We start from the raw sequence: 14,864 nt of genomic DNA on the forward strand, positions 1-14,864 counted from the left end.
TGGTGCAGCAGCAAATTGTTCTTGTGTGACTGTGTGGCGTCATGACAACACCCAAATCAGGCCACAAAACATCAAAAGGTGTTGGCAAAAGGCTCCTCAGACTTAGTGTTGCTTTTTTAGTTTTACTTTGGAACATGTTCGTTACCACTGTAGGGATTATATAATATTTGCATTATTTTGTAACACAGATCAGAAATTGTCTGCTTTATGAAATGATTGAGTGATCAGTTGGTGATCGCATTCGGTCTATTGGATAAAACGATTACGCTGAGGAAAAAAACATTGACGGTTAAAATTATTGCGTAACAGAATCTGGATAAATGTGGTTACGATGTTAATCCATGACCTTAAAAGCGGCTTGAGCTTCAACAACATCAGCCTCCCAGATGACATCCCTGTCTGGAGAAATTTTCATTTTAAAAGAAGGGAAAGGTCTGCAAATTATGGTGATTTACTGGACCCCCTTTCAAGTAAAGGAGCAAAAGACTGAAGGATGCTGTTTAACCTCCTGACACCAGAGCTGTTGTTTGGGGAGCCTTTTTTACTTTTTTCTAGCTATGTGTGAATTCTTTTTACATACTTTGTTACATGCATGTCCCCTTGTGAGAACATGCTCACAAGGGGACATTAGGTTTATTTTACAGCACAACACAAGTAGAATGAAGTGTGTGATGCAAACAAAGCCAGGATGTAATGTCCCCATGTGTGGATGCAGGAGGTTATAATACTCTGTACACAGAGCTCTTCACATATATATGGGTCCATAGTCAGTTTATGTATCAGTGCAACCAGTATTTTGTCACAGATCTGACATGATCCAGATATTGAATGTCATTTAATCATCTGCCATCTGAAAAGTGGGTAATGAGTTGTGCAATAATTGACACTAGTTGATGTTCATCAAATAAATGAAGACATTTCCTCCCAAATCTTGCTTGTTTTTCTGGGCACGCAGACTTACTGGGTGGTCCATATAGTTATGCTATGTGAGATGTGTTTGCTTGTTACACGGCCACCACATGTACCCCTCTCTAGCAGCCATGAATGAAACATTGTTCATATCCTGTGGGTGGAAAGAAATAAGGAGATAATCTCACTACAGACAAACAGAGTACAGTTCAAATTCTTGTACAGTAATATTGTGACTTAGGCAAGTAAATTTCCAGTAGAGGATGATTTACTATGTCTAAACAAATTTTCTTGGCACAACGTTGCATAGAATCATAATTGTTACCGTATTTCATCCCCTCCAACCCCACCCTCCCTCCTTTTCCCTCCACTCTGCCCATCTCTTTCTCTACAGAGCGACAGGCTTCTGATCAAAGGCGGAAGGATTGTTAATGATGATCAGTCCTTCCATGCCGATATCTACATGGAGGATGGCCTCATTAAGTAAGTATTCCACTGTCCTCTTTTCTGCTCTGCTCACACCTCTTCCCATTTGGTTTCGTCCCTCCACTTATAGTTCACCTCATCAACTATTTTCTGTCTGGGCTATGTGGTATCTTACTTGTCCCCTTTATATTTAAATCCTTCTCTCCCCTGAAGGTGCATAGTGCTGCTGTAGAAATTCAAATATTTTACTTTTCCAAAACTCTGAAACACAGATAATCCTAAATTTCTTGAAGAAATTCATAATCAAAAGGGCTTCTTTTGAAATAATTATCTATACCAGGGTAAAACAGTAGTAAAAAAATGTGAAAAGAGCACCTTGGGCCTTGAAAATTACCTTTTAATATTAATGAGTTTAATCATGATTAGATTGTTAGTTTTTGAATGCTATTTGATCCTAAGACAGTAGTGGTTAAAAACTGGTTGCTCCACTTGCAATGGTAGTTTTAAAATTTAAGTGAAGAGCAGATATTACAGTCTAAGTGAACACCAGCTACATAATGAATAGCAGTCTTATAAACACTTCCTCCAAAACACTCTGAACTTGTTGCGGTAACAGTTAAACTGATAACAGCTGTTCTTGACCCCGTCAGACCAGGCTGGGGTAGGACAGTGGAACTGTCTCACTCGCTTTCCCCGTTGTTCTGTTGCCACTTGAATTCCCAGTTGTCCCTGTTGCCCCTAAGTGAGGCAGCTCAGAGAGAGGAGCCCACAGAAAGACTGGTGTTGCATGATAAACACCCACATGCCGGCGGCACTATTGGACTGTTGGCAAACTCACAGAGACTCTGGCTTCTGCCTGCCTGTCTAACTTGTGTCTTCTATAAAAATACTTTTTAGCAGAAGCGAAATGTTAATGTGTTGGGATGGTGACATTGTCCCGCTTCAGGCTAGGTTGACTTTGTTTCAGTTAGTTTTTTTTTCTGCTTTAGATTTATACGCATTAAACGTTTTTTTGCCTTTTACTATGTTGTCTTCCTTTCTGGAATAATTTGGTTCCCTGAATTTGAATAATTGGCATCTCAGCTTTGATAAATAATCAAAAAGGGGAAGTAATACTTATATTATGTTTGTGTACATTTATGGACAGGTTTTAATATAGTTACGATAACATCATCTTCACTTGACAGGCAGATTGGTGACAATCTGATTGTGCCTGGTGGTGTGAAAACCATTGAGGCCAACGGGAAGATGGTGATCCCTGGTGGTATCGACATCCACACCCACTTCCAGATGCCGTACCGTGGAACCACAACTGTGGATGACTTTGCCCAGGGATCAAAGGCCGCTCTTGCTGGTGGGACAACCATGATCGGTAAGAGCTGCAGGAAAGGTCACCCACGCAGTGAAGCTGATAATAGTAAAGCTTTTTCAGAAAAAAAGCTAAAAAGAAAATGCAGTGAGGGGAGGGATGGCTGAACGCCAGACAGAGGAAAAGAGAAAGGGAGGCATGGGAAAAGGTTTTGGTCCCACTACGAAAGAGGACCATACAAAAGACTGAGCGTGGGGGGCGATGACTGGTGGGGGTTATAGAGTGAAACACTACTCCCAAAGAAATAGGGCATCAGTGTCGTACTCCCATGTCTGGTTTGACTACAGCCTTTTCTTTTGTGGATTTGTGAACTTCATGTAGGTTAGGGATGAGATGCTGTCACAGTTGGTAGATGCTGCAGTTTCATTAAAACTTCTTTTGGGCTGACTGCTCCTCTGCTGCCTGTTGGCCCTGTTTTCAAACAGACAAAGCCACTAACAGGCGTGCTACTGTAGTAAGCTCTATTCATGAGCTCCATTCATAGAGGGATTATATTCCAGGGGGTTAGAAAGTGGAAATGTGTACTCTGCTGTCTGCTTGTGTGTTTTTTGTTTTTTTATATCGTACATGTCTGTCTTAACTAGCAAATGAGGTTATGTTGAGAGACGGTGAACAAAAAAAGTGTGGACACTGAGCGTTTGCCATTGTTTTGTGTGTGTGTGTGTCTGTGTGTATGTATGCGACTGCTGTTTTCAGCTATATCCTATTAACATAAGCAGATTGGGTTTTCTTTAATAAGATAAAGAAGGCAGTCAGGTGGCAAGGCAGCAGGAGGCCTTATTTTATTAGAGCTGAGTTAGATGTAGCAGGATATTTTGTGCACTGTGATCCTGTTGTGTCCACAAACAGAAACACAAACTCGTACTGTGTGCTTTTCAATCTGCACAGAAAATCATGCAAATATACACATTATGTATGTAATTATATGTGCTTGTGCTTATGCAAGCAGCATCCATGCAAAGCATTCATGATGCATTTAAGAACTTGCATCGAAATGTGCACCATTCTTATTAATAAAAAATGTGATCGTGGCTACACAGAAAATATAAAAGTAGGTAAAGTCGCTCAATTTTTGTGCAAGGACACCTGTACCCAGATAGAGATGTACAAAATGCAATGTGACATCTGACAAGGTTATTTCCCACTGGCTGAGCACTGCAGGAATTCAGACAGACAGCTGATTATGCAAGATAAACAATGCAGGGAGAAAGTTAAAGCACCAGCAGACAGATCCTGACGCTGCCCTCTCTTTGTCTCCTTACGTGTGACTATGCCCACCCCACTTGTGTCAACTCTTTGCCACTTCACCTGTCATATCGCTTTTTGCATTCATCTTCTTTCTGTCTGATAATACTTGTCTTCCTTTATTCTTCAGTGGACCATGTGATGTCAGAACCTGGTACCAGTCTGATAGAGGCCCATGACCAGTGGAGGCAGTGGGCTGATGAGAAAGCCTGCTGCGACTACTCTCTCCATGTGGACATCACCCACTGGAATGACAGCGTAAAGCAGGAGGTGGATAATCTCATCAAGGAAAAGGGTGGGTCTTGATGGCGTGCTATAAGAGCTTCGTGGGGGAGGGGGGGTGGAGTGCTTTGGGAGATTTTGTTTAAAAGTAGTTAAAGAAATTAAACTTTACATAAAACGTTTCACATTTTATCTTTCTCTCATGTTGACTTACTGTTTTTGCAGGAGTGAACTCATTCCAGGTGTACATGGCGTACAAGGACTACTACCAGATGAGCAACAGTGAGGTAGAGCGCCTTAAATGTAGCACACACTTTAAAGACCAGGTTTTGCTGTTTTAATATCTGTGTTAAAACTCTTTTTGTTCTCAGCAGTCATCTTTCCCCGCATGTTTGATGTGCAGGGATGGGAGAAAAATCAACAGTTTTGAAAAATGCCAGGCTCAGTGCAAAATTTGCTTTGGTGTTGCTATCTTTCCAACTCGGCTCAGCGACGAGATGGTGCCTTTGAAGAGACACAGCTGCAACTTTTTAACTCTGAAAGCTATTTTAAGTTACCGAAGGCCTAATATTAGTTTTGCACTGAATTGTTGAGGACTGTTGCTTTTGTCCTCAATTCATCATACATTAGAAAAGGGCTCACTTCATGGCCTTTATTATTATTTCACTGTGTCACAAACTCCCAGTTGAAGTCAATATAAAATGAGTCATTGCCAACTTCCTGTAACTTCACAGTCAACATGCAAAAAAAAATGGCCGTGACTTGGCTCCAATGGTGACAAAGTATCTAAAAAAGGACTACGTAATTATTGTTCACAGCCTTTGATTTATGCGTACTGTGATTTTATAAGGACTCAAAAAACAGTGGAAAGCCAGAGGGTGTGAGGCAGGACTCTGTTTCTCATACAGCCGTACCTAATTTGGTTGGTCAAAGGAGCACATGTTTCAACTGAAATAGTCCAGCCTGAAAAACTGATGTCATGCAGCTCGCTAAGGAACTGTGGCACAGCAACATAACAACAACTGCAGTTCATCCACATGACTCTCACCATTTCTGGAGACCACACACAATAATTGCAGCGTGTCGGAGTAGACATCATGTAAATTGTGGGCTTCTTTTAAATTGTGGCTTATGGGTGACCTCTGAGTTAAAAAGGAGTGCCCTTTCTTTGAGTAAACAGAGAGGCAGGATTTGAAATATAAAAGAAGTGCCACTGTAATTTCAATCTTTCTGTGTCTTTCTCATCCAGCTCTATGAGGTCTTTACCTTCTTGGCAGAGCGGGGAGGCATCGCTCAGGTCCACGCTGAAAATGGCGAGATCATCGCTGAGGTAACAATGGAAACGAGTGCACTAACAGACACCTTTCTTCTCCATTGCTTCCTCACTGCCTCATTTTTCTTTTTTTCTGAACTTTTGTGCCCGGTCCAACTCTGTGATATGTTTTTGTTTAGTATGATTTATTTCAGTTTAGTTCACTTCAGTTCACTTTTCTAGTCTTATCACAGTGCATCTCCACTACTTAGAGACTAAACACACTGTCACTGATGAGAGGGAGACTGTTTCCTGTAGGACTGTAATGTGTGGGTGTAGTTTATACAGGGCTGTGCCGTTTTGTGGACAAATGAAAGTGAATCAACCGTAATAGGTGATGGATCGAGAGGGCTGGTATTAGTCAGAGCTCCAGACCATGCCTGGATTCTGTCACTGTGTGTGTATGCGGGTGCGTGTTGGATCTGATTCATCGCAATTCCCAGCTCTCCTATCCAGTTTGCAACTTTAACTTGGAAGTCTGATTTCCATCTGTAAGACCAACATGTCTGAACACTTGATTATGTCATGTACTGTACTTTAGACCACCTAAGATAGAGGTGTCCTGTTTAGATTTGCTGCCAGAGCTGCCCCTGATTATGTTCAAGCTTTTATTACTCAAAGTTCTAGATGCACCCAAGGGGTGGGTCACATCTTTGCTTTTGCAGATGATGTGGTTCTGCTGGCTTCAACCTTAAGCATACACTGGAGATGTTTGTGGCCAAGTGCAAAGCTGCAGGGGGAGAAGTAGCAACTCTGAACCTGAGGATATGCTTTACAACCTGATTCACTAGTCCAGGTTGGGGCAGGGTCTTCTTCATATTTGGCAATGAGTTGTGAACAATGGCCAAAAGAATATTAATATAATATTGCTGTTACAAGTGGCAGAAATTAGCTTTCTCCCATGGGTGTCTGGACACATCCTTAGAAGAGTTCAGTCTTTCTTCTTACTCTGCATTAAAAAATCTCTGTTAAGGTGGATTAGGTATCTGACTAGTGTCCCTCCTAGGTGAGTGTTTTGGTCTTTTGGCTTGACCCCACTTCTCAGCTAGCTTGGGAAGCTCTCTGTTAGAACAACAGCCATGGAAAAGCATAGAAACAAATGCCAAAGGACAGCTTCTCATCTTCAAATGGCCAATAAATGCCGGTTTGAGATAAACTCCCCTCTCAAAACTCATGTACTGAAAGTTCAGTTACTTTTTTCCTGAAAGGGTTTGCAACTTCCATAATTCCCATATCCTATAACTTTTTCCTGACTCTATGTTTCCTTGGAGTGAGATCAGCAATGCTAGATTTCTAAACTTTTCCAAACATATTTAGCCATAGGGCCATCTATTGTAACAACTTCATGAGCATCTCCTGAAGGCAGCATAAGTATTAGAAATGCACCTTGAAAAACTTAGGTTGTAACTGCTTTTGCTTGCCCAATGTAGGCAGCCAGGCAGCCTCTTCTGTGTGAGTTTGGGGAAGGGGAACAGTCTCAGCGCAGCAATGTTGATCAGAGCCACAAATTTGTTTCGTGTAGTAACACAGCTGGGATTCCTCTCATTTGTAGACATGTCTAGATTTTCCGTGTCTGTCATCAACAGGTCCTGCTCCTTGCAACAAAGTTTTTCTCCTCAGATAGCTGAGGGGAGCACTGACCACAGGAATGCCACTAGTTTCTTCAGTTACAGTACAAGTTGTCTTGCCTTTGGCTGATATAGTCTCAGTCTTTAATTTTAGCTGCCTGACCAATCGTAGGCTTCTAAGACAGAGTATTACTGATTTTCCACTGGTATGAGATGCTCGCTTAAAGCCTTATTTGCAGAAGCATGTCACCGTAATACATTTTCAACTCACAGACAGTCGCTCTAAATGACACTATGCAAGGAAAGGTACAAACTAATGCCTAAGAAAACTAACCTGAAAGCAGAGTTTTTGCTTTTAGGTGATGTTCTGAAAGTGAAATTTTCCTTGCTCTGAGCCATGCACAGACCCACATGTTAAAACTGCTGTTCGTGTACTTAACACACGCAGAACTAATCAGAAACGGTTTATCATTCTGAAGTTTGTAGACTGATGAAGACCTCCCAGAAAGTTCTACATACTGTACATTATGTCTATAAACTGAGCAGCTAACAGTTGACTTTTTGCATGTGTGTTGAACAGGAGCAGGCCCGGATGCTGCAGATGGGTATCACTGGACCAGAGGGGCATGTGCTGAGCAGGCCAGAAGAGGTCTAACATTCACACATCATACACTATATTAAATATTAGCTACTATGCATCATTTGCATGTGCAAGCATTTTGAAAGGGACTGTCCTAAAAAAGTATTCAAATAAATTAGCCATGTTATAATTTATCATTTTTTTGTGCAAACAGTACAAACATGGTTGTACATGTAAAGAATCACATTCTGCACAGTGACATTTTTGGACTGGTCCTCAGACACACACATTGTTCCTGTTACACACATGTGGTTTCAGATACATTTGAGACACTGGGTGAAAAAAAAGTCTCTTGTTCCATCCAGTTTTTGCTGTGAATGTTTCTTCAGCAAACAACAAAAATCAAAGCCACACTTTCAGCTCAACGACTTGTCTGGGATTTTCCATTCTGTGCTGCTGCAGAGGGTTCCTGTCCCACCAGTATCATAATGTCAAGTAGCTGAGTGGAGTCTTAAGAATCTAGAAATTGGTAACATGATTTTCTTAAGCAGGCAAAGTCAGACAAGTGTTTCTCTATTAGTGTACACTATCTTATTTAGTACTAATCCAGTGGTCATTGAAGCCAGACTGAACCTCTGGACTCAAAGAAAACAGTGTTTGCATCATATGGAGGCAGTGACATTTCTACTTGAAATCTTTGTAGAATTTTGTATTTAAAGTCATTTTTAGTTCTCGTTAGCCAGCATTTACAAATATGGGGATGAAGATTTCAGAAATGCAATAATCACAATAAAACACCAGGTGCTTTTCATTGTGGACATGTGTCTAAAATGTGTCCAATATGTTTGTTTTTAAAGCCTCCCAGCTTAGAAAATCTGCAAGTACTGGGTGTTAGTCTGACCTCACTTAAGTTTCTTTTAAACATTTGTTTGCTGATCGCATTAAATTTAACTACTCAAACACAATATAACTGAAACAATCCTTGACTTGCCCAGTTTTAAAATTATAAGCTTCTCCTTGTCGTTCGGGTTCAAAATAAATTATTCAAATGATACAGCTCCAAAAATGTATAATTTGCTGCGGTAGTGATATTTGAAGTTTGTTTGACAAAATCTTAATGGGAAAAACATTCCCGAGTCAACCGCATTGTGCTCTTTCGTCTGTAGCTGGAGGCAGAGGCGGTATTTCGTGCCATCACCATCGCCAGCCAAACCAACTGTCCGCTCTACGTGACACGGGTCATGAGCAAGAGTGCTGCTGACATCATCTCACAGGCCCGGAAAAAAGGTAAAAAGCAGAATTTGTCCTGGGTCTTTATATGTTTTTTTTTCTTTTTCTGTGTTTTCCAAGACGAGAAATGTACACGCTGAGTTGTCTCTGTTTGGTATAATGAAAAAAATATCCCACTCTTAGAGTAACATTCAGCTTTGTTGTTCAGGTCTTTTCTGTGGTTGAGCTGTCACACACACTTTTCCTTAGAGGATAGAACAGATGTGAACCAAGAGCCTGCCTGGCGTAGATGGATTGTGAAATTAACAATTTTTGAGAATGTGATGAAAACAAGCAGAGAAGAACAATATGTGTTTGAATGTCTTTGGTGGAAAGCCAAATGAGGTTTTAACACACCAGATTGCTGACCTCAGATAGCCTTCTCTGCACTCAGGTGAATCCATTAGGAGCATTTATGAGCTTGACACGTTTGTTTGGCTCCATTCCCGAGCTGTTATATGAAAACCAGGAAATAATAATGTATGTTAGTGCAAGGGACTATGAAGAAGCATAAGAGCACACGTGTTAGTGACAGGACTCAAACCGTGCATGAAAGAGAACAACCTCAGCTGCAACTGAGCAAGTGGAATTTGTGCATTGCCAATGCTGGCATGGTTCCCCTGCTGGAAACTTTCACATGAATTGCCAAAGCTTTTAGCGAGACTAAACTGCTGACAAAATAAAAATAAAGGTGCACTAACGCAATTGATGATTATGCAAATGGATACCCTCACACTTGGCACTTTGTTGACGTCTAACAAAGTTTTGACTGATTTTCTTTTCCCAGGAAATGTTGTGTTTGGGGAGCCAATCACAGCCAGTCTGGGCACTGATGGGACACATTACTGGAGCAAGAATTGGGCCAAAGCAGCTTCTTTTGTAACATCACCTCCTCTTAGCCCCGATCCTACCACTCCAGACTATCTGAACACACTCCTGTCCAGGTACACATCCCCTTTGCAATTTCATTTTGCATGTGCAGAAACGTTGTTTTTTGTAAGTGCCATGAACACCACTGTGTTGTAAAATTCTAGCTATTAAAGTTTAGATTTTAGATTTAGATACATCCAAAGTTTGTGTTTCTTATGAAAAATCAGTAATTGTTGTGCAAGAAATGGACTTCATCTGGTAAGTGAGTTACTGCTTCATGTGGAAACAGGAAACATTAGTAATGGTTTACACTGGAAGGACAAACTCTGGCACGCTGCATACTTCTTTACTTTCAGTCCCCCTTCTGTTTTGTTTTGCTTCTCCTGCTGAAGTAGAAGCATATTTACTTATGTTTACAGAACTTTAATGCTGTACACAGACTTTACTGTCCTGGTGTAATACCTTCAATATGCCTCTTCTCCTCCCAGTGGAGACCTGAGTGTGACTGGCAGCGCTCACTGCACCTTCAGCGTGGCCCAGAAGGCCATTGGCAAGGATGACTTCACCCAGATCCCAGAAGGTGTCAATGGAGTGGAGGAGAGGATGGCTCTCATTTGGGACAAAGCTGTGGTGAGGACAATCACATACTGATAGAGGCGCATGGTGACGTGTGATTTTTATTTTTATCTTGATTCATTTGATTTTTACGATTTTCCCAGAGGAACATCAGCAACTTTATGTCCCTTAGCTTTGTTTTAGCAGTCACCTGTTGTGTTTCACTCAGCAGCTCCACTATGTCACTCTCTGTGCCTCTTTTACATGTCCATCCATGTCTGTGTTTCCCCTTTAAACAGCACTCTAGCCTTATTTTTTTCTCTATATCACCGTGTCCGTATAATTAACATGCAGCCTTGTTTAGCTTTGCCGTAAAGTGCATTGCTGGCTCTGAAATTTGGGTAGGCTTTTAAACATAAAACTCAATACATTTCCTCAGCACAAGTACTTAGAATCCTGGCTCACACCAAACTTGGACCGACTGTCAGCAGGCCTATTTTTAAAAGGTTGACAAAGGTTAGCTGTTTTCCCTGCTTCCACTCATCTTCTAAGAAATCCCCCATTAATGACAGCTTCATAGTTTAATGCTAAAATATTGAACCTTCACTTACATATAGTATCTTATGTTGAGAGATTTAAATGTAAGAAAAATGCATCATCTGAAACTGTTTTCATGGATATTTTCTCAAAGTTTAAAAACGTCCTCCATGCATTTACATTAATACTACAAATACACCATTCAGCCAACTGAATAATGTGTCTTCAGTAGTAGGACTACATGCTGTAGGGTGTGCTCCATAATGCTAATATATGGATAATGGATACAGTCTCAACATTTCCAGTAATATTTGCTCGTGCATTGTGCTTGTTTTGCTCTCAGACTACAGGTAAGATGGATGAGAACATGTTTGTGGGCGTCACCAGCACTAACGCAGCCAAGATCCTGAACCTGTACCCTCGTAAGGGTCGGATTGCTGTGGGCTCTGATGCTGATCTGGTCATCTGGGACACGGACGCCATTCGCACCATCACTGCCAAGACACACAACTCAGTATGTACTCAGACCAAAGTATCAGTTAAATTCAATTCGCAGGTCCTGGCTCTTTTTTTTTTTTACCTTTTTTGCTTCCCTTTCTACTTGTTTTACATTTATGCTGTAAAACCATAGGCACTGTAATGCTTCACAAGTTCTCACAAAAACCTTATTTGATTTAGTTGGTTAAATATAACAGCTGTGTTACAACCCCCCCCCCCAAAAAAAAAAGGGAAGAGCAACATCATTTTTACACTGCGAAAGTACAAATGCCTGAGTGTCACAAAAAAACATCTGGTATTTTTTGAAATAAGAAAAAAAGAAAAATTGTGCTTTAAAGGGTGAGATGTATTTTTGGGCGGGGGGGCAGACAAGTAGAATGTACGATCGGAGGTAAGTGTCTGCATCTGTGTGCAAGAGGCAAAGAAAAAGAGAGACTGAGGAAGAGAGAGGGAGAAAGGGAGACTGGGAGTAAGTTAGGGAGGGGGAAAAAAAGCACATTTTTGAGCAGCTTCCAGAGAGGTCTGAGTACCTCGGAACGGAAATGAATTCTCAGTGGATCTTCACTAATTCCACTCCACACTGGGCTCACCACAAGACCAGGTCTCAATGCTGAGACTCAATACATTCAAAACTCCTTAATAATGATGAAGCAGTTATTTATTAAAAAAAAAAAGATTTATGCCGTGCTTATTCAACAAAATCAGACAAACAGCAAACAAACAATGATGCAAATGCTGCCAAAATGTCTAGTTCAGCAGAACTGAAGTTAATCCACAGAGAATGTATGTGCTGTATAATCAAGAGGTATTTCCTTCCTCTATATCACTTTCACTTGCACAGATCCTCCAAAATACATGAATAATTGGAAAAGTGGGTTTAAAGAATGGCTCTCATTGTATGAGATTCTGTTACTGTAAACACTAATATTTCAGCTGGTTTCATAAAACCTTGGAGATTTTGGACATCTGTATACACTGCTTGTTGGCGAGCTGCACGTCTCATAAGTAGAAAGCAACTTTGGTTGAAATGTATTTTTGATTTAATGGGAAACATCTCACACAATATGCAGCCTGGACCAGAGGCGATAGTGCACACCATTTCCTCCTGGTTCCCAATGCACTGACTTATGTATAATATTATAGGTTAGCACTTGGGGGGTTTTTTTCACATTAAAGAAATGTTTTGTCACATTTTCCTAAGAGAGCGGGTGGAAACGAGTGTAAAAAGGTCAGCAGAATGTAAATGAATAACCCTTTTAAACTGCACTTAAGGCCATTCGAAATCTGAGCGTCTTTGTGTGTAGTTATGAGTTCAGAGTTCGATACTGAAAGTGAAATTACATTAGAAATGTGAAACTGCATCCTGTTGTACACTCTTACAGTTTAAGCCGAGGGCCTCGCACACATTGTGCTCTGCACATACACACTATGTGTACAGTACGCACGGTATATATGAGTAATGAGGTTTCTGCCATTACACAGATGTTAAAGATTCCTCTCGGGCCGCTCAGCAGCAGAGGAAGTGTCCGCACAGGAAATTACGGCTTCAGCAGCCTAGGACAAATCCTGCTTTTGCATAAACACTGTCCACGAGCAGGGAGATTATGCATTAGCTGAAAAGCTAGTAATATCTAAATTGATCGCAGGTATGATGAATTGAAACGTGTAGATTTCAGTTTGTCTTGCTTAAAGGCTCGATGACATTTGTTTTTGTTGGAAGACGAGACTATGGCGCTGTCTCCAGATGGAGGAACAAGACGTGAAACAGAGAGAAGTGAACTAATAATATGCCTTCTCTAAATGTGGAGTACATCCACCGAGGATCCATGGGTTCTTGCATAATGATGTCACCCCTTTCCTTTCCTCCTAGTCGCCCTTCCAGCTGTAAAACCACAGAGAGAAGCAGATGACCAGAATCACAGCAGCTCCCACTTCAAATAAATCTCTCTTAAGGAGAACCATTGCAGGCAAAACAATTGTTTTTTCGTGCCCTGATCAATTTTTAAATGTGGGGCCTGTTTTTCTTCAGCGACATGCTTTCTTTCAGACTACAGAGAAAAAAAGTTTCCAAAACACACGTTCAAGTGCTTATTCAAAGACAACTAGTCTAACTGGACATTAATATACATAAGCACACATTTCATTAGATTGTCTAAATGTAAGCTAAGTAGTCTACATTGTATCCTATTGTCTTCAAGTGTCTTGCCTTAATGGGCAGCAAAATCAAACGGGAGCTGACCTGCTTACCAGCGTAATGTGTTGGGGAATGCTTTCCCTGAACTGTGTTATATCTCAGTGTGTTATCAGTAAACCCACATCTGGTTTTGATTGCTTGTTGTTGTCAACATAAAATACATAGATGTGCATAAGGGTATTTGGATACATAGAGAAGAACAGGCAGCATTACTGTTGGACACTGAGAGCCCACTCAGATTAGTCATGACATCATGTTTGGCATGCAGCGAGTCTTAGTTATGTCCTGTTCTGGCCTGAATTTGGATGGCAGTAGAAAACAGGGCCGTGTGCAGAGGAAATAAGCAACAATGGAATGAGGGGAGGGGACCATCAGAGATTACACATACATACAAAAAAAAAAGGAAGTTGGCACAAGGAAAAATGGAGGAGGATGAACAGCACAACATGGTTAAAAAATGCAAAGGATTACAGAAATCAAGCAAGAGAAGGCAAGGGAGTGAAAACATTAAGAAGTGGACAACTGGAAAGAGCATTAGAAAGAAAAGTGAAAGAGCATACGGAGCCAGAAGAAGGGAAGGGCGGTGATACTACAAAGTACTATGAAGGCATCTGAGCCCAGCTGGATGAGGGCAGCTGTTTGTACATGCCAAACAGACAAGTGTAAAGAACTAGGTGATGAATGATAACGAATTCGAGAAAGAGAGTTAAGTTTTAACCTCTTCTCCTCAGTCATTGAAGAGTACATTTAGCATATAACTAATAGGAAACTTTATCTAATAAACACTAGTTTCTTTGCCGCTGCAACAATCTTTGACAATATCATATGTGTGCTTTTAGGCTGCTGAATACAATATCTTTGAGGGCATGGAGCTGCGTGGCGCCCCACTAGTGGTGATTTGCCAGGGTAAGATCGTTTTGGAAGATGGAAACCTTCACGCCACCTCCGGAGTGGGCCGCTTCATTCCCTGCTCTCCCTTCCCTGACTTTGCCTATAAGCGTATTAAAGCCAGGAAGCAGGTAAGTGCAGTTATTCTTCTTTTAAAGCCTACATTTTACATGTGGTAATATAGTTAGTGTATAAAACTTGAACTGAACAACATGAACTCCGTTACAGCACTGTTAGATTGCCAGAATAACAATAACATAACTAGAAAACCATAGAATACAAAGGAAATGGGAAAAACAACTCAGTGAAGGACTTTAAGGCCTTCTAGGATGTACCTAAAGGAAAGGAGAGTCTAGGGTGAAATGGAAGTAAGGATGGCGGGGAGAAAAGAGGGCAGCCATGGAGGAGGCAATGAAGTGGGA

The 14,864-nt window shown here is 41.0% G+C and overlaps 1 protein-coding gene across 2 annotated transcripts in view; it reads left to right on the top strand.

Moving 5' to 3' along the window:
* Window positions 1–14,864, top strand: part of dpysl3 (dihydropyrimidinase like 3) — a 32,938-nt gene that overhangs the window by 11,637 nt on the left and 6,437 nt on the right. For both annotated transcript variants that reach the window (XM_014340059.2, XM_014340058.2), the window contains exons 2-12: window positions 1,304–1,392; window positions 2,523–2,707; window positions 4,080–4,244; window positions 4,397–4,458; window positions 5,421–5,501; window positions 7,632–7,700; window positions 8,798–8,918; window positions 9,688–9,844; window positions 10,259–10,400; window positions 11,206–11,376; window positions 14,394–14,573. In XM_014340059.2, coding sequence (XP_014195545.2) covers window positions 1,304–1,392; window positions 2,523–2,707; window positions 4,080–4,244; window positions 4,397–4,458; window positions 5,421–5,501; window positions 7,632–7,700; window positions 8,798–8,918; window positions 9,688–9,844; window positions 10,259–10,400; window positions 11,206–11,376; window positions 14,394–14,573 — 1,422 coding nt within the window. The remainder of the gene's footprint in view (window positions 1–1,303; window positions 1,393–2,522; window positions 2,708–4,079; window positions 4,245–4,396; window positions 4,459–5,420; window positions 5,502–7,631; window positions 7,701–8,797; window positions 8,919–9,687; window positions 9,845–10,258; window positions 10,401–11,205; window positions 11,377–14,393; window positions 14,574–14,864) is intronic.

This window comes from Haplochromis burtoni, unplaced genomic scaffold (genome assembly GCF_018398535.1).
Source record: "Haplochromis burtoni strain Fernald_Lab_line unplaced genomic scaffold, NCSU_Asbu1 Contig_247, whole genome shotgun sequence".
Taxonomy (NCBI): Eukaryota; Metazoa; Chordata; class Actinopteri; order Cichliformes; family Cichlidae; genus Haplochromis; species Haplochromis burtoni.